General features: G+C 34.7%; 2 protein-coding genes across 2 annotated transcripts; one reads left to right on the plus strand and one right to left on the minus strand.

Moving 5' to 3' along the window:
* The first annotated feature begins 650 nt into the window (after window positions 1-650).
* Window positions 651-2,738, plus strand: LOC128989028 (protein 5NUC-like). The gene is made up of 2 exons (XM_054410882.1): window positions 651-1,970; window positions 2,592-2,738. Exons 1-2 carry the CDS (start codon window positions 651-653, stop codon window positions 2,736-2,738), a joined length of 1,467 nt encoding a protein of 488 aa, XP_054266857.1.
* A 4,331-nt stretch (window positions 2,739-7,069) lies between these two features.
* Window positions 7,070-27,226, minus strand: LOC128990532 (uncharacterized). Its single transcript, XM_054412930.1, has 5 exons — window positions 26,754-27,226; window positions 19,088-19,228; window positions 15,186-15,346; window positions 13,955-14,443; window positions 7,070-8,536 (listed from the first exon to the last, which is right to left on the minus strand). Exons 1-5 carry the CDS (start codon window positions 26,859-26,861, stop codon window positions 8,194-8,196), a joined length of 1,242 nt encoding a protein of 413 aa, XP_054268905.1. The 5' UTR covers window positions 26,862-27,226; the 3' UTR covers window positions 7,070-8,193.
* Window positions 27,227-27,410: the final 184 nt, after the last annotated feature.

A 27,410-nucleotide genomic window follows, 5' to 3' on the forward strand; every position in this document is an offset into this window, starting at 1 on the left:
ACAATTTATTTAATTAATACTAAAGTATAATGTAAATATAGTTTTTAAAATATTCAAATAATATTTATTTATGTTTCCTACCTACATCCCAATAATAAATCTCTTGAACCAACTAAGTATTGTTGTTGACATAAATCAATTTATTGAAAGCTAGTGTACATTTATGTTTGTTTTCATTCTACGCAATTGTTGAATCAATTTAATCTTTACATAAGATGTGCAAATTTGACTACAGTGTAGGTGATTAGATCAACACAGAGCATTGCCAGTGAGTAGCATTGGAAAGATAATGAATATTCGTCTATGGGTTAGTGTTGGTGTAATGCTCATGACAGGTGCATCAGTGTTTAGTTCCAATACTGAACATCTGTTTTTGCAGTTGTTTAAGTACCTGGTACTCGCTCAGTATATACACTAGAAATTAGTTTATTTTGCTTCCATAATTTGTTTCTTCTCTCAAAATGTGCTCTTGATAAAGTTATTGTGATTTAACAGTGAAAGTAAGTTTTTTAGGGGTTACTCATGCATATGCAAGTCTCAAAGGATTTATTTATTTAACACTAAGGATGGGAGGTATATATTTTATAATTTACAATTGTCTTCCCCTCGTATTATGTGATTTATCTCTTCTCTTGCTACACACCAATGACATGCATTCTAGATACGAACAGGTGGATCGAAACATGGGCAAGTGTAAGGCAAACGAGAAAGACTTTTGCTACGGAGGTTTTGCGAGGATTCATGAGATGGTAAAACACTTCAAGATAGAAGCTCAAGCTGTGGGAAGGTCAACTCTCTTTGTCAATGCTGGAGACACTTTCACAGGAACCCCTTACTACACTCAGTTTAAAGGGGAGCTTGCAGCAAAAATGATGAATACTCTAGACATTGATGTGATGACTTTAGGCAACCACGAGTTTGATGATGGAATCCAGCCTCTGGCTTCTTACATCGATAAAGTAAATATTCCTGTAGTCTGTAGCAACCTGGATCTGTCTCAAGAGCCGAAGCTTCAAACACCTAAAATAACTTCGTCAATAACACTCACAGTGAATGGTACCAAAGTAGGAATTGTAGGTTGTCTTACCACCACAACAGTCAACAATCATAACCTCGGCGGTGTGAAGATTTTGGATGAAATGTCAAGCATTAGAAAAGAAGTAAGTAAGTTGAAGGATGAAGGTGTAAATGTTATCATAGCATTAAGCCATTCAGGATATGATGTAGATTTGAAAATCGCAAAATTAGTCGAAGATATTGATGTAATTGTCGGTGGACACACCCATACTTTTTTGTACTCGGGGAAAAAAATTCCGGAGCTAGAAGAACCTAGTGGACCTTATCCAACAGTGGTGACGCAAGAATCGGGTAAACAAGTTCTTGTGGTTCAAGCTTACTTTGGAACTAAGTACTTAGGGTATCTGGAGTTAAATTTTAATAGCGAAGGTGAGCTCAAGTCTTTCAACGGCTCTCCAATTCTCCTTATAGGACTTTTTCCACAAGATCCTGATATACTGCGAGTGTTAGAACCTTACAAGGAGAGGTTGGAAGGAAAGACAAATAAAATCATCGGCTACACTCATGTCTTCCTCGATAGTAATAACTACAAGTGTAAAGTATCAGAGTGTGAGCTTGGTAACTTGATCACGGACGCTTTTGCTGACTACATGGAGATGCGTTGTCCTTCCCTGCCAGTATCAGTGGGATTGATGAATGCTGGAGGAATCAGAAGTTCCTTTGATCCAATATCTGGAGGACACAACGGATCAATCACTTTAGGAGATGTTATGACAGTGTTACCCTGGGGAAAACCGATAGTTGCAGTTAACTTGACGGGACGAGTACTCTTACAAGTGCTGGAACATGCTGTATCTAGGTTTGACGAAATCAAAACATCAAATGTTCATAACTTTTTACAAGTTTCTGGACTTCGGGTCACTTACGATCTGTCTAGAGAAGTCGGCCATCAGGTAACTAATGTTAAAGTACTTTGTAGAAACTGCACAATTCCATGGTTTAAACCGCTACAGCTAGAGACAACTTATGGAGTAGTTGTACCAGAACATTTGGTAAAGGGAGGGGAGAACTTCACCATGTTGGCTAACATCACTAAAGAATGTGTGTCAGAAGAAGTTGATTATACGATTGTGGCTAAATACATAGAACATTTTAGCCCTGTCAATCCGCGAATAGAAAAACGTATTGAAATGGAACAAGGAGAAATGGATGAATCTATTTTAATAATTTTATGTTACATCATGATAGTTCTTCTGGTGATTTTCATTTTCAAAGAGACTTTATTCACACCAGTATATAGATTTTTTCGAAGAAAGTCGAATGAAAAACCAACAATGACTCCTAATGAGACTGAAGAATATTCAAGACTTATTACCTAGTAAAAAACCTTTATACCATAATATATGTAACCAGAAAATAAAATCCTGAAAATACCGTAGATTCCTTAAACTTATAAATTTTCAAATTTTGTACCAATTTAACAATTATTACACAACAATTAGATTTATTAACCCTTAAGTACTCGTGTGGGGTGTTCAGAGACCCTCAATGGCCCCTAAATTTTGTGTTGCTAGCTAGCCTACATCTACAATTTTGCGCTGCTCAGTACCTTCAGATGGCAATGTCTCATATCTCAAAAGGCCAGTCACTGGCAGTTTCTTCAATGTATAGTGTGTGTGTGTGTGCATTGGGGTGCCAACAGACCCCCGTGCGATTACTAGTGTTTTATCATCTGATTTTTTTAAACATGTGTTTGGTTATAGTGTAAAGTTAAAAACAATAATTTTATCTAAAGTTTATTTATTTCAAACTAGAGAGGTCGTCCTGTGGTTGAAAACTCAACCAAAAATATGTAATGTACAGACTTCTATATTTTCACCCCACGCTGTAAATAAAGCATGCGATGGGAATTCTTCGATTTGTTTTGATTTTATGTTTATATTTCTTCACCAGCGTAGCAATACATAATACCAATGTTAAATTTTTAAAATTTAAAATTCATTTTTTGTGCTTATTTTAGTTTATAAAGGGTTTCTGCACACCTACACGAAAATATCTTTCTAACAGTATGCGTAGATTTTCCCTACGAGGCACACAAGCTGAAAAAAAGGTTTTAAAGAAACATGCTTGCCTATTAATATATACTAGTGTACATGTTGCTCAAATTCAAGCAATTGCAAAGTATTAAAATTACAGGAGTTATTTCAAAACGAATAACAGTTATATTTATAATGGGTTTAAAAGAGATTACCGGTGTGTAACTAAGACCATGTTTATCCTTGTTATTGATAAACCTAAAGCATTTCGACCGGTTTTCTCCTTCTCAAAATGCCTCGCTGTACAGGCAACACAGGTCATTGATAGAGGGCCAATTGAGAATGAAAAGTCGTTTTGGGGTAATGAGGGCAGGGCGCATTTGTAACCTAATAGTTGAGATTGTCCAGGGTCAGGTGCTGACTGTGATGAGTTAAGCCTATTGCACACCACTGTTCTGTAGCTACGATCGTTATCACAACTACGCCTCTTGACTATGTTTCGTTGTCGTTGCGTCGGAGGCATTTAAAAGAAAAAAAAACAATAAATAAACAAATTATAGCTACACAAAACAACGATAAATGCACAAATTTAGGTTACAATCATACTAACACGATCCGTCATAGCGACACAAAACAACGATAAATACACAAATTTAAGATACAACCTTACTAACACGATCCGTCTTGGGGGTTACGTTTATACAAACTCAAATAGTAAATAAATGCACTCAATAGGTGTCATTGTATTGAAAAATAAATAACAGCAATTAAATTATACAGCTGATCAAAATGTAAACAATTATGTTCTTCATAAGGATAACATGGGAACTTTCAAAGCCACAGGTAAAAATGTAAGGCCAGTTTGCAAATCTACGCGACACGCTCTTTCCAATGAGACGTCAATGGATAAAATCGGTTAAGAAATGGCGAAGGAGTTCAACCGACAAAGTTTCATGTAGCGTATTAAATATATAGATATATTAATCTATATAATATATATAATTAATCTATATGTAGCGTATTAATTATATAGATTAATATATCTATATATTTAATACGCTAGGCATATTTTTGTCATAATTATTGTTTTGAAGCTGCTATGCATCCGTTTACAAAGTTTGAGGTGTCGTTGGATAGGGTGTGGCACGTAGATTTGCCATCTATCAAAAAATCTTTAAAATTCCATCAGGGCTCTGCCCCAGTGGCCTTCAAAGTTACCATGTCATGTTTTTTTTTTAACAATAATTGGCGTTTCACTGTAAAACATATCATTAGGGTTCAGTGAATTTTAAAGTGAACTGACAGTACAGCAGTTACACATAATTGTTGTGACTTTTAAGATCTTTGTTTTACAGAAACTAAATAAAAGGATTATATTTAATGAGTGGAGAATATCAATATCCAAGGAACAATATATTTTATGTAATAGTATCTATTGCAAGAGATGGCATATACATTCTTCTGTATTTATGATAAGTGTACAAGAATAATGATCTAAAGTTATTGTTATTGATATTAGTTATAAACATGTTTTTCACCTCCAAAAAGAATATTTGATTTTAATTATATCGGAAGTTAGGAAGGGTGGGTCCCAAAGATTCTGGAAAACACCATTATTGTGTTAAACAGGAATCTTGATATGTCGTCAGGCTTGATTAAGGAAGGTAAAGAAAAAACTTTTAAAAACACGTGGAGGAAATGTACAATAAAATGAAAGGAGTCTTCATGAAATTATCAGGACATGCCAGAGAAAATAGAAGCATGACTGTGAAACATTTGATGACGCTTAACAAAGGGTGTTAAGCCATCAATGTTTTACGAATGCAAGTTCTAGGGTAAGGATGTTAGGATTGAAAAGTTTTAAACTAAACATTTGAGTATGCAAAGAAGAGTTTTCATGGCAAATAAGTCCCAGACTTCAACCAGAGGTGGTGGTGAAAACGAGGGGGTTTCCTAGAAAGAAAGAAGATTTATCACGGGACCTGGCAAATAAGTCCCAGACTTCAGCCAAAGGTGTTGGTGGGAACGCGAGGGTTTGGTTTCTCATTTAGGTTATCATCAATTAATCAAAAGAGAATCTTCTACTGACTTTCACAAAAGAAACTGCAAAAACGGCAGGTAAACTGCAAACTCAATTAGGCCTTTTACCATCACCAGCTTTTGCAACAAAACCAAGAAACGAGAAACGCCAAATAAAAAAATCAATACAAATCCTTCTTCTCCTTCGTCTAAATTGCGCGCCAGGTTCTCTAGTTGCCTATTAATAGATAGATGGAGTCAGAATAAAGACAGTCAGCTAGAATCTGATGTGTCTGAAACACATGAAGAGGATTGCAAGGGCTGTTTGCAGCCAGAGCAAGTTCAATCAAACTAGTATGTAAAAAGAATTATTTTTTAAATATTTTCAAACAGGTTTTTATTTTGAAAGTTTTTACCAGTAAATATATTAGCCTATTAGTTCATAATACATATGTTTGGGGTGTGAAATTTTGTGTCTGGCTGGCATTTTTTGATACCTGAAAAGTAGTTTATTTACCTCATAAATCTGTGGTAACTTTCGATAAGTATAATAAGCTAATTACTGAAAGAAAACGTTTGTAAAATACTTATTTATGTTAGGTTATTCCTCCTAATTGAGATTGAAGAGGACAATTGTTTTTTCTCAGATATTATTATCACTTTTTGTACTTTTTCTACTTAACTGATTGTTTCATCTAAAAAATGAGTACCTAAATAAATAATTTTTAAAAATTACTAATAAAGAGTAAAACTGGTTAAATTTAATAAAATACTGTAAAAAATATATCGATAGTCATGTTTAATTTTCTTAATCATAACATAGAAAAAAATATATATAGATAAATATATATACCTGTGGTTACCATAGGTTCTGGCGCACACCACTGGTAGCGCGGTGTAGTTACTTAGTGCGTAAGGCCATAACTACATAGCACTCCTAGTGGTGTGCGCCAGAACCTATGGTAACCGCAGCACAGCTGACGGTCTATATTTAATTCTTTTTGTCTATGATCATAACGAGATACTTTTAATTTAAAAAATATAAATATTTATAAATGGGGGTCCGACAGACCACCGTTTTATCACAAAAAAGGGCACGAGAACTTAAGGGTTAAAAACTTAGTATTTTGTTATTACTCTTTAGTCTTTAACACGTTCGCTGCTGATCGCTAGATGCCGGGATGGCGCCAGGAGCTGAACTAACGCTCGGCCGCTGCGTGACATTGCCGCCGATACACTGAATTACAGTAAAAACAACAGTAGTTATACTGGATGGCAATGTTCTGCAATAAAACTGGCTTTAGACATAGTACTTAGTGATTCTGATAGATAGCAGCACTACCCAGGTTACAGTTGGTAAAGTATAGTGTCGCTATCTAGCAGGAAAGAGGTGAAACAAAGCCCTGTTCCAAACAACCCTGGTGGTGATTTTGAAAAACTATATTTTTTATTGTCAGAAAAGTACGTCACCACGAGCTGCAAAGAAATATAGGTAGGACGCTTGTGACGAGCTGGCTTATCCATAGCAACGTTAAACAACAATGAATGGTGACGTTCCGGAACGTTCCTAGCTCCTGGCGCCGTGGCCCGGCTGACGTTCCAGAACGTCTGTAGCAGTGAACGTGTTAAAATAAAATACTACAATACTTTTACACTGCCAAAAATATTATTTCATCATCAATCATGGGATGAACACATCATAAATATTAGTAGGATAAATATGAATTTGAAGGGATGGTGTTTTTAGCCTCTAGGGACATCAAAATAAAAAAGTAAATCGATCCTAGGTCCAGAGGTCTTACCATAAGACCTAGGGTAAAAGCTTATTGGGAAATTCACTAAAACCCATGGGAAAAAGTATTGTCACTAAATCTGAAGTTCTCTTCAGTATTTCTATAATTTACAATAACCCATTGAAATACTGAAAATCTCATATGAAGCTGTTGCAAGTCTATACACCCCCTGAAAAATGTGATAAGAAAAAAAACATCATAAAATTATTATAAAAAATGTTTTACTCTTCCATTAAAAATATTTTTTTCTTTCATTAAGATAACAAAAACATTAAAACAAAAATATTGATACATTTGTTAAAACTATTCTGTACATAAATTATTCTGTACATAAAATGTTCTGTACATAAATGATTTTTCCAATCAACATAGAATCATTAAAAGTAACTAAAAAATTGTTAAAACAATTAAAATTCTTTACGATAAGTGCTAGTGTCATTGTTTCTGATTAACAAAAACATACAAACCTCGAGTTTGAATTTACAATCAGCACCTAAACTTAAATGATAAGCTGTGGTTATACTTGCCCTGGTTACACTTACCCCAATTATTAAAAGTAATTCACAGGTTAACCTCAATTCGTCTTTGACTAGGATAAAGGACTCAATTTGTTATTTAAATTTAATTAGAACGAAGTAGTAATAGGACTAATGCTAATCGAAATCCAATAAGTAATGACAAGAGTGGACAAACTGGCTGCAAACGCATCAAATATAGCTGAAGCTGAAATAAAGTGTGTTTTATATTTCCTTTGTGGTAAAAAAAGTAGGTACTCCTAATACTCATATTTAGTAGCTCCTAATGAAATAATTTGCCCCTGACCTTTAATAATAATGTTACCTTTTATATTATATTCATGCCACATTTAAACGACAAAGGAATTTTTCCTCGAGTAAAATTTAAACCATAATTTACACACTGTATTTTTACACTCATAGTAATTACGTTTTGATTCACCGAACATTCTTTATTTGTGCGTTATTACTTTGGGCTGCTATATATTATATAATAGTAGTACTGTAACATTTTTTACTACTATGTATTGACGAATTAAGGTTAGTAGTTTTGACATTCTATTTAAATAAAAATAACATAAATAAACAGTGATAAAATAATAAACATTTAACAAACTGGTGCAACATTGATTAAGATACATATTAATATGATCAAAGTAACAAACATAATAATCTGAGATTACACATCATTTTTAAACATTAAAACTATTATAGGTACTCATACTCTTATTGATAAACATTTTCAACCAAAGTCTTTACTTAGTTATTCTTAGAAGATTTTCGACCTGCGAAATCGTGATGTAGTTTGACTACTTATTCTGAGTCGGAGGACAGGAGGGAATGTCTGGTGATGTTTGATTGGACAGCATCCAAGTTGATGCAGTCAGATTCAGTCTTCTCATATGTGTTGTTCTTGTGGTGATTTGAATCTAACAGTCTTCGTTTATGTCTCATTTTCTTGTGATGTTTTTTACGTCTGTTGAAAGGTTTGAAACTGTCATCAGAGGAAGACTCCGTTTGAATGTTGTGCTTCTTCTTGTGTGAGATGAGCTGTGACTGCCTTGTGAACACATCATTACACTCATTACAATAGTAAAAAGTGACTGTGTTTCTCTCAAGGTCTTCCAGGTGATGTTGTGGAGAGGTCTCTATTGGCCTATAAACATATATTTTCACCATCAACACAAGATATTTACCATAGTATTTTTAATGGTTTACACACATCACATAAAAAATCCTTGAAAACACGGGAGGTAAAATTAGCAAATGGTGTAGTATGGATTTAAAATCACTAATGGGTTATTTTTTCCTTTTTTTATCAAAACTTCCACTGAGTGATATAACAGTACAAGCCAGTCTTGAACTAGCAATGTCTGGCTTTTTAGCCCAAGCCAATACCACAGCGCCCCTATGTTCGGATTCACATGTAATCCTCTGCTGAATACCTAGATAACAGGGATAGAAGATGATTGTCTATGTGTATAACTGCCAAATTGACATGTTGAATTGTTTTATAAAAATTTTCAAATTGCTATGTATATTTGATTGTTGAATAAGATATGTAGCATAGTGACGCAAGTTGTTCTGAAAAGCTGGTGTACCAGAGAAACGCTTAATAAAGACATTTTTATTATTTATGATGAAGAGGCTGACAAGCAGCTAAACACAACCTAAGCTTTAGGACTCAAAGGTCCATAGCATTTTAATGGAATCTTTCACCACCTACTTCTGCATTTCCAGGTATGCAAGCTCAATGTAAAAAAAGAAACAGAATTCTTACAACTTTAAAATTACTTTTTAATTCTTACATGATTAGGCTTCCGCATCTTTGGTTAAGCAAGCTACTGTCTCAGATAGTTTACATGAAATATTTTGTGGTTAGACAGGAGGAAACTCAAAAAGATCACATGCCTTGGTTACTAGATGTAACATCTTATGAGCACTTGAGAACAATAGGCATGAAAATGAGCAGCATTAAATGAGGTTTAGGCAGTTTTAGGAGACTGCACATCATCTTCTGTTTAACTGCGAGGAGCTAACATGTTTTATCTATGAGCTAACTGAGGCGAGGAAAATCGCCAGTATAACCACTTATGAAGGATGCTGCAGTTTATCAGGCACCTCAGGCACATGTTCTGAGGCAAGTGGGTTGTGTAAAGAGCCAACAAAGTGACTAAGCATACAGTTTAATTCTGCACAATCAATCAAAGGTCATCATCTATCGTGGTTAACTTCAATAAGTTATCAAGATCACCCTTTGTTAAAATGTGTACGAATGTAAATGAAACAATATTTTATTGATTTTAGTTTGCATTTACGACGAGTATTATATGTTGCATATTAAAAATAGTGAGACTAGGTCTTATAATAACCAAATAACACGGGAACCATTCTTAGCCTGTTTGTAGAGATAAATGATGTGCAAAATTATTGTTTTGCGATTTAGTTAACAAATCATTATTAAAATGGTGCAGTATAAAAATTTTTTTTTCATCACATAAGTCACAAATTCTTTTCTACTTGAGCTTATTTTCAGACTGAGACAAAGGTGGCTAAACTAGTGCTTGTATAGAAACCAGTCCCTTCAGACCCTAGTTTTTGGAATAGGCCTATACTACTATGCACACGTCATAAGAGAATTAAAAGCATTGATGTAGTTTAAACCAGGATAAAATACAAAATGACACCGGCAATATTGTATGCAAGAGCCATAACATAGAATTTCTTTGCTTTTAGATCACTAATGTCTCAATTTCACAGCAATCTAAAAGCCATAATTTAGCCTTAAATGGACATTTTCTGAGATAGCTGCCCTTGGAGTGTTTTTAAATTGCAATATAGTTTTATAGTCATATTATCTACATTTCCAGTAAGCCCTGCCTTTCTTGGGCCATATTCCCAATTTAGTTATTTATTGTGTGTTACAGTGATAACTAGTTTTGACCTATATCAATTTTGGTATAGTTATAGTTAGGGATGGGTCAATTCCAAAAATCGATTCTTGATTTTGGAATCAGGAGCTCAAAGAATCGACCGCTCAAAGTCGATTCTGATACCGATTCCCTGAATCTTCTGCGAAGATCCAGGTGTAGATCTCTGAATGTTGTTCCGCGCAATCAGAAAATAAAACCTAATGCCACTATTGCAGAAAACAATGATGATGTTCCATTACCGCGTGAGTTATTCAGGGTTTTGTTGTAACCGCAGGAGACAATAACAATGTATACACAACCGTTGGAAATGATAAAAAATTTTGCCATGACATTGAAAGACGATGATAATGTTTCCGTGACCGTGGGAGACGAGAATGATGTCTACATGGTGGCGGAAAATGATTTAAATTTTGCCACCATTGTGGAAGATGATGATGACATTTCTGTGACAATGGGAGACGAGGATGATATCTACAAGACCGCAGAGAATTATTGAAATTTTGCTGCAATCGGAGAAGGCAATGATGTTTCTGATACTGTGGGGCATATTCAGGATTTTGCCGTGACCACGGGAGACAATGACGATGTCCAAACAACCATGGGTAGTGATCAAAATCCAGCCGCAAACGCGGAAGTCGACAATAATATCTATATGGCCACGGGAGATGTTCATGATTTGGCCGCAATCGTGGAATACAATGATTGAGTTCTGTTACTGCAGGGGTTTGTCGAGACAGCGGAGACAATGTCAATGTCCACACGGCCGCAGGAAATTATCAGAATTTTGTCATGATCGCAAAGAGGATGATGTTCCGTGGGCTATTTAGTGTTTTGCTGTGATCGCGGGAGACAATGACGATGTCTACATGACCGTCGGAAAGGTTTTAACATAATGGAATTTCAAAGAATCAAAATCGGACCCATCACTAGATTTAGTATTATAGCTCAACCTAACTTTATCTGAACAATATGAGATCGACAGTGGAGGTACTATTTAAAGTTATAGCCTTCTTTAACTGAAAATAAATATTTTTGGCTTGACCCCCTAGTAAATAAGAATTACTTTTAAAACACTTGTTTGATCTGAATAACCTCCAATAGTCAATGGTATATATAACCAGTGCTCAATGATTTGTGCGGGAATGGGGTACCTCTCTTTCGGTAAAAAAATATGGGCATAAATAGGTACAAATCACATTAAATAGGTTACAGTTCCGGCACTCCATTTATTACAAATCGAGCGCTGGGTATAACCCTATAACCAAAAACCTATGACATATTTTGCACCCTAATTTAGTGAATACACCAACGACAAACTGTGTTAAAAAATAAAACTTCTTTTTAAGCAGAAAAACTAAAATCCAAACCAAATATTCTAACAAATAAAATTTTAGTTGAATGTAACTCATCATCATATTATGTTTAGGCAATTATTTCCTACATATTTTAACTTGTATGATTGAATAAATTGGATTAATATAAGATTTTTTCAGGAGTGAAATTAATAAAACAAAACAAGTTATAAAATAAACATACAAATAACTTTTATTTACATACTTTAAATGGTGTAAAAAAGTATTACAAAGAGGTATGACTAAAACAAAATAGGACATATACATACCTACATTTAAAGACACAATATTTATGAATTTCAAAATCCATCACTAGAGCATATGAGGGGGTACCCAAAAATAACTGGAATAATGTTGCGATGGGCAAAACTTACATAGTAAAACTTAGATAGGTGTGTATAGCACAACTTTATGCCAGTTTAAGTAGGTACCACTGCTACTGTTGAGCTGGCTGGTTTTGTTTGTCTATAGTGACAGTTTTTGTTGGCACCAACTTTCAGTTTTTTTTATGACAAGTAAAATTGAACAATATGCAGCTGTGAGGTTTGGTTTTCTACTAGTTAAAAAAAGTTGCTAAAACTATAAAAATGACACTATGGGGAAAACTAGTGTATGAGTGGTTTACTCGTAAAAAAATGGAGTGGTTTGTGGTCCATTGTACGCAAACCTCGTCCTGGACATCCATCAACAAAAAAATGACAATAATAGGGAACAAATTTGGGATCTAGGTCAATAAATAGATCAATTAGCTAGCAGAGATAACTGGATTATCTTGGAGATCAGTTCAATGAATTTCAAAAGAAGATTAGGGAATGAGAAAGGGTTGCTGCCAAGTTTGTTCTTCAGGATCTGGATGACAATAAAATAATAAAAAAACAGCAAGTGGAAACTTGTCAAGCTTTGAAACAACAGCTTCATACTGGCCTAAATTTTCTGTCAAAGACAATTATTACTGGTTATAAGTAGAGGTGCTATGGTTGGAATAGGACCCAGAAACAAAGCAACAGTGTAAATAATTTGTAAGTATAGGCCTACAAGTTTTTTTTTATTCCCGGTTTTTTCGGGGTACTCCCTCGTCCCTCCTACATTGACTCTTTTGAAAACAAGTGCAAGTAGATATAATGGCCCATGTGATGATCTCTACCTTTTTATAATACTGCAACATTTTTTGAAGTTAACAAAATGCACCAATTTACAACAACATAGTCAAAGGAATAAATATAAAAGTTTAAATGACATTCGCTCTAACCTAGGCTATAACCTTGCCTAATGCAATAAAAATTCAAACTTCAAATTGCTTTAATATTTTAACTTTTCAATTAGTCTAAATATTGACCAAAGTGTTGTGAAAATATAATTTAGTATTACCTAAACTGTAGAGAAATTAGAAATGACACAATGATACCACAGGTAAATTTTAATAACAAGCCTATATGATGATTTATTTAATAACAGAAACTGATTTATCAGTTAATAGTGGCCAAAGTCAAAATTGAGACAAAACTGATAATAAACAGCCAACATCTTTGATTCTAGTTGAATCTGTTCACCATAAATTTACTTTTTCTGCATATTTTGAAAACAGCCGTTCACAGCAGTATGACAAAATAACTATTATTCAAAACCCGTGCTTACATAATAGTCTATCCTAATTTAAATAACTCTTTCAAACGTAACTTTCATCATTTGGCTTTGATTGGAATACAGTAGAACCTTCGTTTAAACAAAAACCCTTTTAAAAGATATACTGATTAGATTAACTAAATGTGTCGTAGACAAAAAAAAAGAGAAAGAGGAAGGGTGGTAGAGGATTCAGGATTAAGTTTAGCTGCTAAAAAAGCAAACTACAAACACGCTACCTTCTTGTAAGATTTTAAACATCTAAAACTGATTTCCAACCTCTACCTGCAAGATGGAAACAGACACCAGCTAACCTGTTACTAGCGGAGGCAAGATATTATTTCTAGAAAATGAATTTGAAAATTAAAAATTAATCTACATGTAAATATTTGTACATGAGGTCTAAGTTTTAGTTATTGAAAGTGTTGTATCAATTTAACATGTGCTTTAGTTATGTTATTATGTTCACTTTCAATGGAAGAAACCGCCTTAATTTTAAATTAAGATTTAAATCATCCAAAATGACCTCCCTTCCCCTAATTAAGGTTACAAGAGGTTCTACTGTAATTCTAAATATAAAAAAATAATAAAAATGGGTTTATTAAAAATCCTACGCTAAAATCTTTTACACAGTATGATTGTCAGGTCTGACGTAAGAGGCTTGCTTACCTCTCCTCTCGGACTGGACTTTGACTTTGGTTGCCACATCTGTGTTTGGTAACGGCTTGTGGATTAAGGAACGTTGTACCACATCTCTCACAGGTATAAATATTGCCCACGCGAGGTAGTTTGGTGGTCAAGATATATTTTGGTAAAGCTATATTGTCAGTATTATCAGTATTGTCATCCGTCAGTATTCCCTTTTCAACACTCCGGTCACTTTTGGGGCTGTTGACAGTGCAGGAGCTATTTTCAACGATATTGTTCAATGACTTATTCTTCATACTTTCAACCAGAGATTGATGGAGGGGATCATTTTCGTTGTTCAAGTTTTGATAAGCTTCTTCATTAGTTGAAAAGACTTCTGCAATCCTGCAAGGTTTACGGCTTCTTTTCTTCCTTTTTTTCGTTTCCCATAAGGATTTGGATTTAGTTCTTTTACGTTTGTTTAGAGTCTTGTTTGACTCTTCATCTCCCGTATTTTCACTACCTGCGCCGCTGAAAAAATAGCATCGTATTGACAATAGAAATAACAATTTGTTATATAGAATCAAATCAATTAATTGAGACAAAAATTAATACTTCAATACTTTTAATTGAAATGGAGACCATACAAAGTAGGTATTTTAAGCCAAGTATGAATGGAGATGAGTGTAGGATGAATGGCACAATCTTGTAATCTTGTTATTGACTAAGGCCGACATATTCCTTAGACTCAGCTGTTAATTAATAGCCAATACAGCTAATGGCAACTAAGGGACCTGCAGTTTATAGTGGAATCCGAACTACATTTTAACTGGTCTCTTCAATTATTTAAAAGATAATTTACTTAATAAATTACATCCTTCTTCCTCTATCACAAGCAAGCTGCTAAATACAAAGGATAAAAAATAAAAATTTAGGCTAAACTGAAGAAAAATACAATATAGCCTATACCTACTCGATTTTCTTTGACAGTAAAAAAAAAAACAAAAAAAATTAACATAATACGTTGCGGGAAACTAATGATGATTTAAGTAACCTTATGAATATTTTTACCTCTGTCTCAAACGACATTATATACAGTCTATTCGGAAATGTCGGATATTTCACGGATAGTATCAGATAATCAAATTAGGGCTCGGTTTGGTTACGGATATCCTAATCGAACCGAAACCGACCCAAAATTTTGGATATCCGCGCACACCTCTAGTATTTGTTCAAATTGTTATATATGTATGCTGACCCCTTCAAAGCTTACTTGGTAGAATCATCATTGGGAGAGTCATCAATCACAATTGCATAATCTTCATCACCTTCTCCATTTAACTGAATGGTTTTGTCTGCTTGAGGAGCCACTACATTCACTAGATGGTTAGGGACTGTCACCATTGGAGGAACCATGACAGGCTTGCGGGTCACCTGAAAAGGTAATGGTTTATAAATGTTATCAATGGATATTCGTAGGAAGGATACAACAGTCCTCCTGTAAAAAGGTGCTTAGGTTGTTTTATAACACAAAATAAAATAATGAAGAACAAAACTAGTAGCCCTTTTTAATGTGAAACGTCAAAGGATACCTATGTTGTAGGAACAGAATAGTTTGAACTTTTTTAATATAAATATTTGGTCCATGTTTTCTCTAGAGTTAAAACAAATTTAATAGAAAAATGTTTGTAACCAAACTAGCATATACTTCTGTACTCCATAACTGGTCTAAAGAGAGCAGTATAAACATGCCTTACAACAACAAAGCTCAGACTTACTCTAACCCTTCTGACGAGAAATCCGAGAATGCACGATATTTTGCAGATAATGAAGTTAATATGTGCACCAGGAGAGAGTTCAGAAGAGGAAATGACATCCAGATAACAAATGGAATTTACATGAGATAGAGTAGTTGTGTTGTCTAACAAGCAGTCAGAAAGGCCAGTTTTTTCAGGACAGTAAAAGGAGAGAGCGGCCCATATCTGCCTAACTATAATCCATCTTCAGGCTGTTCAGAGAGCAGAGCACCTGAGTCAAGGCGACTAAGACATTTAGAAGCAGAAGAGTTTGTTGTTGTTATCATCAAATCAAATTGAATTTATGAGTGTCTGTTAGTAATAAATTGGTTATTGTTTTTGGCTATAGTTTATTAACCATTTGTTTTAGTCAATCTCTTAGTCCTGCATTAGCCTTTTTACAGTTATTAATCTAAAATACATTATTACAGTAACCATTAATAATTTAAGTTTGACCTATCCCCAATAGTTTGTGTACTATAGCATATATTTATACTGGTGATGGGCAGATCCAATAAAATGTCGGTACCGGATCCGGATCTTTTTCCTGTAGATGTGCAGAATCCCTTTATAAATTAGAATAGGCTCAAAAATAAGCACAAAAAATGAATTTGAAAACTTAAAAAATTAACATGGATCTTATGGGCTGCCATGGTGGCGAGGAAATAACAACAAAATGTATACAGAAAATCAAAACAAATGGAAGAAATTCCAATCACATGTTTGATTTACAGTGTGGAGATAAAATAGAGAAGTCTGTACATTAATTATTTTTGGTAGAGTTTTCGACCACTGGACGACCTCTAGTAACAATTTAAATCATACCGTTTAAAATTAAATTGGTAGGCCTAATGTTTAAAGGTTTATATATCTTATATATAGAATAATCTCCAGTTGAGCCCAAAATCCCTCATTTTTGGGGGACACTAAATATTTTCGAAATCAAAAAATGAAACATTGTGCTAAGTTCGCACGACCACCAAAAGGGCATCTGTGTATATTTTACTATCCTTCGATCTTGCTTGAGTATGCTATATCGTGGTTTTTTTTTGCATGCAGCATCCAATTTTTTTATGCCTGGATCACCTCTTGCTAATCTCTTCCTTCAATTCGTTCTAGGTCGACAGTTCTGATAGCCCCGGGTATGTGAAGTTCTACAGGTGAAATACTCTGCGTCTGTGTACAAGAAGACTATTGTGCCCCAACTGTGTTCTAACTTATCAAATATTAGATGGGGTGTCTTGACTTTTTATTCACCCTGTATGGACACAGATAATCTTCTTGTACACAGACACAGGGTATTTTACCTGTAGAACTTCACATACCTGGATATCATTACTGTGGACCTTGAAAAAATTTAAGGAAGAGATTAGCAAGAGGTGATCCAGGCATAAATAAATTGGATACTGCATGCAAAAACCACGATATAGCATACTCAAGATCGAAGGATAGTAAAATTAGACCAGTGCCTGACAGCTTATTAGCTTGCAAAAGGGTAAAAGCTTCAGACTCTAGTATTGGTGAGAGAGCTGCCGCCTGAGCAGTTACTAACATAATGAAAACTAAAGCGAAATTTGGTTGGGGAAAAGGGCAGACTTCAAAAGTTAAAAAACAAATAAGAAAGAAAAAACTTTTTTGGAAAAAGAAAAAAATCCTAAATGTGCCTGCCTGCAAGATGAAAAATAAAAGTGGTAAGCGGTTTTATTTAAGACCTTATACCGGATCTGGTAGTAAAAGTAAAAAAATGTACTCATAGGAAATAATTGAAAGAAGAAAAACCATTAAGTAGTTTGGATTTAATAAAACTTGTTGCTGATTTAAAGTTGCCTTATTTTCTTGTACATAGACTCATATAGTCTTCTTGTACACCTACACAGATAGTCTTGTACATGGATGGATACAGACAGCTTTTTGTTAGTAAAAGAATCGTACATTGTATATGGATATAGACAGCTTTTTGTTAGTAAAAAATCAAATTGTACATGGATACAGACAGCTTTTTGGTAGTAAAAAAATCGGGAAAATCGGATTCATCAAAACCGGATCCAGCCTAAGATCCGGAATTTTTTTGGATCCGATCGGGTGCCGGCAGATCCGGTAGTCTGATATCTGGATCCGACCATCACTAATTTATACTTAACTGTCCTTTTTGCTTCTTGTAAATGTTACCAATCAGCCATTATGAGGTTTTGTACTTCATTCATTCGTTGTGTAAAAATGAAGATGTCCTTTGGAATGAATAAATAAATAACAAAAATACAACTGCCGCAGCAAACCTGCAGGCTAAGTGAATTTCCATTTGCCTGATTTGATTGTCAATTAAATCTATTTCAATAACATTAGGTTTAACGAGTTCCTAGGTTTGCTACTATAGGGAGGGTAGGCCTAATAAAGCGTGTTTTTTGTAAAACAATAGCTTAGTAAAAAATAAATAGATTTGCTAAGATTGATCAAAATATATCAAAAAACAACCACCACACCAAAACAGTTTACTTATTCTTCATAAAATAACATGGGAATTTAAAATTTAATTTTTTTAGATTTTTCTGTAACCAGTAGGCCTACTGAAACCGTACAAAAAAACTTTCATATACTAAATTATTTGTTTTTTGAGCTCTTTGGAGTGGTCTAGAGGGAAATTGAGAAATTTTATGTTTTGAGTGTCCAAAAGAAAAACCAATTTCCTCCACGCTAAACCCCGTTTCCCTATGGTCCGATCATTCAAATAAACGTAGGTTTACAAGTTTGTACAAAATTTCATCAAAATCGGATCATTTATTTGTTTTGAGTTATCGTGCTAACGGATACATAGATAAATATATAGGAATTTGAACGGGTGGTGTTTTGGCCTCTAGATCTCAAAATGAAAAAGTAAATCGGCCTCGGGTACAGGTCTTACCATGAGACCTACAGTAATAGCTTATTCCCTATATGAGAAATTTGCTAAAAGAGATGGTAAAGTGGATGTCAACGGCAAAAATCAGACTTTTTATTCAGGTGGTCCACAATGTCCTATACCTAATTTAGAAAAAGGTGAAATGGACAGGACCCAAGTGTAATCCTTGTGGAAGGAACCCTAGGGACGTAGGCTAAAATAAATATTCTTATTCATATTTTATTGTAGCCTGGCAATTACACCTTTTTCTTTGTATATTAATATTCAGCTTTGTAAAAACATGTAATTTTTTCTTTTCAGGTCCATAGTTTAGTTTTAGTTTAATCACAATTTAATGTGCCTCATGAATAGGACTGAAGATTATTTTGACTGCTTGGATGACAATGTTTTGTTAGTACTATATCGAAACATGTTTTGGCAAGTTACTACTGTTTAAAACATGCCAAGATGGAAGTTAACGGTAGAATAAATGATGAAACATACCTTTTTGCCTTTTAGCCAAGGAACCTTGTTCCTTAGCATTTCTTGAGTTTTACTTGAATTGATGTAAAATTCATAAAACTGCTCAACCTTGTATGAACAGTGGTGACAAATTTGTTTAGGGAATGAATCGTGTTCCAGCACCTAAAAAAATCAAAGAAATCATGAGATAAAACTAAAAAAAAGTTGACGTATTTTATAAAGAATATAATATAACTAAAAAATGTTACTTGAGGTCAATTTTCGCTAGGCCCAAATTAGTTAGGTAAGCCTAACTAAAGTAAATTTCTTGACCACGGACACATTGGATTTTTAAATAATTTTTGTACAAAGCCTACTTATATAATATTATAAATGAGAAAGTTTGGATGTATGGATGTATGTATGTTTGTGACAAGTATACACGAAAAATACTGGTCGGATTGGGCTGAAATTTGGCATGATGATAGCTCACATTCCCGATTAACATATAGGCATATTCTTATCTCAAAAATCCTTCTGGGCTCCGCCCCAGTGGCTCTGCAGTTCCCCATGTTAACTTTATGAGTGTATTCATATTTAAAGGCAATTAAAGAATTTAGCCAGCTGTTTCAACTAAAAGAGTGGGTTCTATGATATGCAAAACCATTAAAAATTTATAAGATTTAGCGTACCAACAGGGTGCAGCACTATTATTTTTTTCATTTTATGAAAACAGCTAATTTGAACTAAGCAGCAACAAAAAACTGTGATACACAATGAGAACTGTCAAAGTAGGATTGTTTACAGTTATGTTTATGTTTTTAATTTCATGAATAATTTATGATATTTTCAAATTTTTAATAATCTATCTTTCTCTATTTTGTAGGTGAAGTACGGTAGTAGAACATTATGGCTACGTTAGATGTGTAATACTATCGCATACCCTAAATTTGAGGAAGCAAATTTTCTCAAACCGTGTTTTCTCACATCGCAAACGCAAAGATCGGGTATAACTGCAATACCGTAAGCATTTGATACTTTTTTGGACTGTACGAAGGACGGGTACTCTGCTAGTACTTAATATAAACTTAAGACCTAAAATGCATAGTGCACTCAAAATACATAAGGAGAAATCATTGTTACGTAAGGTTACGACATCTAGGGGACCCGTGGCAATCAGAGTTTGTCAATACAACAAAAAAATCTGTGGGAAATTATTTAAAGTGGAAAAAGACCTCAAAAGTGTGGTGCACTCACCTAAAAACCAGTAAAAATCTGTTCAAACCTAACCTTCTGCAAATATTCTTTTTGATGTCAGAAAAGGCATGTAAGGATTGGTAGGTAGTTCTTTATGCAAATTCGTCATTACACTACTTAAATCCTTTGAAGGTAGGTTAGGTAAGGTTTAAGTTTAGGTCAACAGTCAAGAGATAACATTTAAACTAACAAATCAGTTAATTATAACCTAAACTTTACAAGCCTAATCCAACCCACCTTCAAAGAACTTACTGTAATGCGGTCTCGAATTTGCATAAAGAATTACCTAATAATCCTTACATGCCTGAATAAGGACTATAGTCAGCCAAATCCATTTATATTATTAACACGGCAAAATTTATTTTAACGGGAACATTATTGACTAAGAATCATGTTAGAAGCTAAGACTAATTACTGTAATCAACATTTGGCTACCTATCCTCTTCTCATAACCTCTTCAAGTTTATGTACCTCATCACCACTATTTGGTATACCATTTGTGTTACCATAATACCATTTGTATTAGCGGCATAGTGAAAGAGTAAAGTGACGCCATATTAGGCCCAACGCCTACTGTCGATGACAACCCTCCATAAAAAATGTATATTTGATCAGCTAACTTAGTACTTAATATTAATTTGTGTTACAAATGATGGTTGACCATATTACGATTTAGGAGGTCATGTCATAAATTAAGAAAATTATATATAAAAATTAAAAATTTTCACAAAGGCACCTATATTATATATCCCTCCGAGTGTCCATAGTTTAGGCCTTAATGTCCACCTATTTTTGGCCCCTTTGCAAGGTTTTATTAAAACGGATCTGAGAAGCTTAAAACAATGTCAATTCTAATGTTCTATATACCATTTTGTTTGGAAAATCATGGGCTTCAATATTATATATAAAACATAAGGAACATTTTTTCAAAAAAAAAATTTTTAGGTAAAAAAAAAATATAATTTCGAAAATTTTCAAAAAAAAAATAAGTTCGCGCTCAATGAAATTGTATAAATTATAGGCCTATAAATATTTGAAAATAGCCACTTTGTTCTAAATTTAATGAGGATTACAAATATATAATCATATAGCGAGGTAAGTTATCAAATAAATAAGTTATGAGCGAAAAACGGATTTCAGTACATAGCGTTTAGCTAAGAATGCATAGCCTAACCATAGCTAGGAATCTGGCTGATAATTTACATCAATATCACTACCTACTTCTTCAGGATCATCAACCAGCACTTCAAAACCACTTAAATCTTCTTATAATGCACCACGTATATCACTACTTTTGATTTTTAACACTAAAACAATGATAAACGTAATAAAACACATCAGTCATCGGTCCGGGGGAACCTAGCTGTTTACAAATACACGCACGTCAGCTGTCTGCTACAATATTTTCGGAACTAAAATGAATAGCGCTTAGAGACAGACCTCTGGAGAAAGCTTAGAATATTACGGAAAGAACGATACCTAACTCGATCCAGTTCAATCTGATACAGTCAGTCATAGAGCCTTCGCCGTAAACGATGTTTGTGCGTCTTAAAAGTGACGCGTGACCCTACACAAAGTGTGTTGTGCGTCGTTTTTATGACGCGTGTCGGAGGGATATATATATAGGTAGGCTAATAATAACCTCATATGCTAATAGGCTTCTGGTAATTTAGATGAATTCTCACCTAGGTTGTGTAAGTAAAATGACGTTTTGCAATTGAGCAAACATTCCGCCCACATTACTCAGGACATAAGATAGACGAAAATTAACTATATTTATAATCTGTAGAGGTGTGCGAACAACAGCGGCTTGATTATCGAGCCTAGCTCGAGATTTAGAAGACCGAGATATTGAGCACAAAGTCGAGAAAATCAAGCTATATTATAAAACGCGTCCGCAAAGTTCACACACTCAAAAAATTCATGCTTTTGTCGCCGATTGCTGAAGACTAATTTGACATTTTTATGACCATGGGAGACAACGATAATGTCTACAAACTGCGGAAGGTGTCCAGGCTTTTGCTGCGATCGCGGAAGACTATGATGACGTTTTCATGACTGTGGGAGGCAACGATTATTATGTTGGATAACTTTATAAGAAGTTATTATTTTAGTGAGGCCCTTAATTCAATTGTCACTTCAGTTTAATATGATTCACCAAGTACTGCATTTTTCAGTACGTAGGCCTAAAGCTTCTTCACTTCAGGCAATAACTTTTGTCACTGCAGAATACTCTGCACCATTGTTCTAACAGGTAAAAATCTAGTTTCCAATGATATAAGTTATACATTACAGTTTACTAACTTCTAGGCCTAGGTTCCCACTGGTCATATTATTAGGCTATGGATAACTTAATTACCATGATATTATTCTGATATAATGCATGTTCTCTGCGGAACGGCTAAATTTAGTAGGCTTCTAGGTATGTCGATGCAAGTAGCCTAAGCCAAGTGGGCCAGAGGCCTATTTCAAGCTAGGAATAGCCTACCATCTTTGGTCAAGTTAGTAGCTTAGGTAAACAACAAGCAAAGAGTACCTAGGTACCCTATGCTGTAAATTAGGCCTAAAACACACCAAAACAGCCACAATGAGAGTGGCAAGCACTGATAGCTTCCTCAACAAACTTTAAAATGTTCTGCTTCATATACCGGTACCGTAGTAAAACTTAAAGCAAAATTGTCATCTTCGGTGACACAAATTTTAATATTCTGAGGGCTGACGACACGGAACTACGCGTAAAAGAACTCAACGACTTATTACTTCAACATAGATGCTATGCCTATTCCCTTTCAGCCACACGAATCACGCCTACTACAGTCAGTAGCATTGACGGGTTCTACACAAATATCCAAAGAGCAAATATCAAGGTAAATACGCATAACAACATGATATCAGACCATCACCTCCAAACCTGTGAAATTAATAGTTATTATAAATTGGAATACTCTGGAGCTACATACAAATCTATATGAAGCTATTCAAATCAAAATTTAAATAGACTAAAAAAAAATTGCACAAGATTGATTGGAGCGGTATGAGAAGGGAAACAACAATAGACAACACCTACAACAATTTTCTAACAACTTTTCAACTTATTATTGATGAAACCATGCCTAAGACAACGACAATACTATTTAATAGTAGGCCTACAGTATTTGGAATGACCACACCTACACCCTAAGAGGCAATCTACAAGAGGCGCAGGATAGATAGCCTACCAACTCACTGGTCTGATCCAGGATAAAGTAAATTTTTTACAGCACAAGGCAGCACATGATCGTGATATCATAAATAACAGAAAAATGCACAATCAAAACTGAATGCGTAAAGCTGATATAATAAGAGCAAAGAAATCTGGAATATCATTAATACAGAACGCAATAAAACAACTGCAAGAAAAAGCAACATCGCCCTATATATTAACAATGAAACCATTTCCGAACATTACCACATCTGTAATATTTTTAACAATACCTTTGCGGTACAACTATCAAATTCCAGTCAACATTCTAAAAAAAACTTTTTTTTTTCAATATGTTCGTTTTTTAGTGCTGATTCCAAATATGATATTAATTTTTTGCGGAAACGTCCCGTTTTCCCGGAAACTGGGAAAAATCTTTTTTTGCTCATAAGCCATGTTGTGGGTACCGGTACTCAAATTGTGCGGAATTTCCTCCTGAACAAGAATATGTAATATTAAGTAAAATATTGCCGGAAAAGCGGCCGCTGGCTACTTATATACCACCGCATAGCACTAGCATTGCGGGTGACTCTAAGCCATTGTAGAATGCGGGCTTTATTTTGGGTTAGGATTGGTTAGGTTAGGTTAAGTTAAGATTGGTTAGGTTAGGTTGGTTTAGGTTAGGTTCAGTTAGTTTAGGTTAGGTTCAGTTTGGTTAGGTTAGGTTGAGTTTGGTTTGGCTAGGTTAGATTAGGTTAGTTTATCAATAACATGAGTATTGTAAGTAAACGAACCTAAAATTGTGGAATGCGGGCTTTATTTTAGGTTAGGTTTGGTAACATTAGGTTCGTTTACTTACAATAACTTACTCATGTTATTGATAAACTAAACTAACCTAACCAATCCTAACCTAAAATAACTTAAAGCACGCATTCCACAATTTTTGGTTTGTTTACTTACAATAACTTACTCATGTTACTTACCCAAAACCTAACCTAAAATAACTTAAAGCACGCATTCCACAATTTTTGGTTTGTTTACTTACAATAACTTACTCATGTTACTTACCCAAAACCTAACCTAAAAAAACTTAACCTAACCTAACTTAACCTAAACTAATTAATCCTAACCCAAAATAAAGCCTGCATTCTACAATGGCTTAGAGTTACCCTCAATGCTAGCGCTATGCGGCTGCTTTTCCGGTGATATTTGACTTTATAGTAATAAACATTACATATTCTTATTCAGGAGAAAATTCCGCACAATTTGAGTACCCACAACATGGCTTTTGAGCAAAAAAAGATTTTTCCCGTTTTTCCTATTTTCTGGGAAAACGGGACGTTTCCGCAAAAAATTAATCATAATTTTTGGAATCAGCACTAAAAAACGAAAGTTTTGGAAAAAAATATTTTTTTTAGAACGTTGACTAGTTTTACCCAATTTGCCCTCTCCACTCCAAACCTGGATAGAACTTCAGATACAAATGCCTGACCACACCAACGAAATACCAGCATTGCATACCTTTAATTCCATAACTGAAAAGAACTGGACAATCTTTCAAGAGCCTAAAGGCAAATAACTCATCAGGCTTTGACACAATAACAGGAAAAATGTTGAAATTTTGCCAGGAAGAATTAAGGAAACCAATTAGATAGGCCTAGCCTATATAATAAATGAGTAAATATTACAGGCCAAAATTCCCCCCAAAAAAAACTCAAAATTGCTAAAACTCATCCGATATATAAGAAAGGTGAAGCTAGAGACCCTTAAACAAATATAAGCCAATTCCTAATCTGCGGGTTATCTCCAAACTCCTAGCAGCAATATACAATCAAATTATTACGCACCTGGACTCCATCAACCTCCTCTCCGTATGCCAACATGGCTTCAGGAAGACCCTCAGCACCACTAGGCCTACTGCAATCTCAAAATTAGTCACTCACATCACCGATATCTGGGAAGAAAGAAAAATGCCTCTGGAATCTTCCTTGATCTACAGAAAGCATTCAACACTCTTGATTGGGATATCCTCAGAACTAAATTAATCAGCATGTAAGTTAGATATCCAACTCAAGGCAAATCCCTAGAATGGATAACAGTTATCTGACAGTCAGATGCCAATATGTAGAAATTGAAAGTCAACACCATAACACCATTTACACCACTAAATCATCTCTTAGAACAACATCAAGAGGAATTCCCCAAGGATCCATATTGGGCCCCTTCCTCTTCATCATATAGGTACCGGTACATAAACAGCCTCCCCTTTAGTTTTGACAGTGACCTAAAATGTACCTATACTTTTTGCCGACGACACCACTGTTGTTGTTCCAACAAATCGTCAAGCAGACAATATTAATTTAATAAAATCAACAATTGATCAAGCAACAACAGCCTGTGAAAATATAAACCTCATTATCAATAAGAACAAAACCGTAGGGTACATAACTTATCAACTTCCGAATAAATAATAACAACAAAAGTACAGATGATTGGTCCGGACTGATCATTCCCACAAACTCAACAAAATTCCTCCGCTGATCAAAAGCCAACAACATCTTAGCCTAGGTTCCCACTGGTCATATTATTAGGCTAAGTATGGATAACTTAATTGCCATGATATTATTCTGATATAATGCATGTTCTCTGCGGAACGTTTGGAGTTTGAGGTGTTGTGGCGCCTTAAAAAATCTATTGCTGGCTGTTTTGTGGAAAAATATGTCCGCGATACATGTCGCGCGCATTACTTATTGCTGATTTTACCCCCCCCCCCCTAACTTACTCGCCAGGTACATGATGTTGATACTGTCGTGTCCGTTAAAGTGTCCTCTATCTGTAGACATGATCGGTAATATGTTTCGTGGCCGTATTTTTCCACAAAACGGCCAGCAATAGATTTTTTATGGCGCCTGCACTAGTTATTGCCAGGTTCACACCAATTTGGTTAGTTAGGTAAGGTTAACCTAACCTAACTAACTAAACGATTGGATTGAATTATCAATATTAGGCCTAGGCTACTCATCCGGTTGTTTGTGCCAACAGATATGGAAGTGTACCCCCTATCAATGCTCATCCCTAGCCTATGCTAAGTTAATGACAAGCAGTCATCTGATTTAAGTTAGAGATAGCTTAACTTTAGCTAGGCCTACTTCTATTCAAAATAGGCCACAGGCTGGCAACTTGTATTTAACTTAGGGGTGCCTATTCTCTTAACTGCCAAGTCTATGGATGGCTTTTTACACATATCAAAAATTCTTAAAGTAAACTCACAGTAACAGGCAAAACGTTGTTGATCTTCTTTGCACGATCAGATCCATGTTCAAAAATGTCTACTTTGATCCCTTCTTCGGACCCGCAAAGCCTGCATAAATGTTCCATTTTTTATAATAAGAATTCAATCCCCGCCACTCTTAGTAGGCTTAGACAATAATTTATTTGGTACTAACTTAAGTAAACATTACAGCTTCCAGCCCTTCAAACCTTTTTACTTTGATCCTAATTTAAACTGTTATCTAGGCTAGTTTTGGAAAATTAAACTAGGCCTTGGCCTAGGCCTATCATATTAAAAAACGGACACTGCAGATTCTTTAAAACACCGGTTCAATATTAGGCTGCCCATGCCCACATCATCACAATACATTGTTATTTTACACTAATACTAATAATATTCCTAATTAAACATTCAACCATTTAGGCTATTAGGCTGTTATAGTGTTCTACAATTGCGCCAGCGCCAGCGCCATTCCGCCATTATCCTATCACACTTCACACTAATCACACTATCAAACTAGTAAAAAAAAATAGAGATGGTCGTTATTTAACGTAATAGGATAAGTAACCATATTACTGAAATGTAACTGTTACGACCATAATAGGTTACATCAGACTCCCTATTATTTTTGGAACTTGTAACGTAACGTGCTCGGG

This window comes from Macrosteles quadrilineatus, unplaced genomic scaffold, assembly GCF_028750875.1.
Source record: "Macrosteles quadrilineatus isolate MER2022 unplaced genomic scaffold, UCM_ALF_1.0 Scaffold_3__2_contigs__length_128488019, whole genome shotgun sequence".
In the NCBI taxonomy this organism is placed as follows: Eukaryota; Metazoa; Arthropoda; class Insecta; order Hemiptera; family Cicadellidae; genus Macrosteles; species Macrosteles quadrilineatus.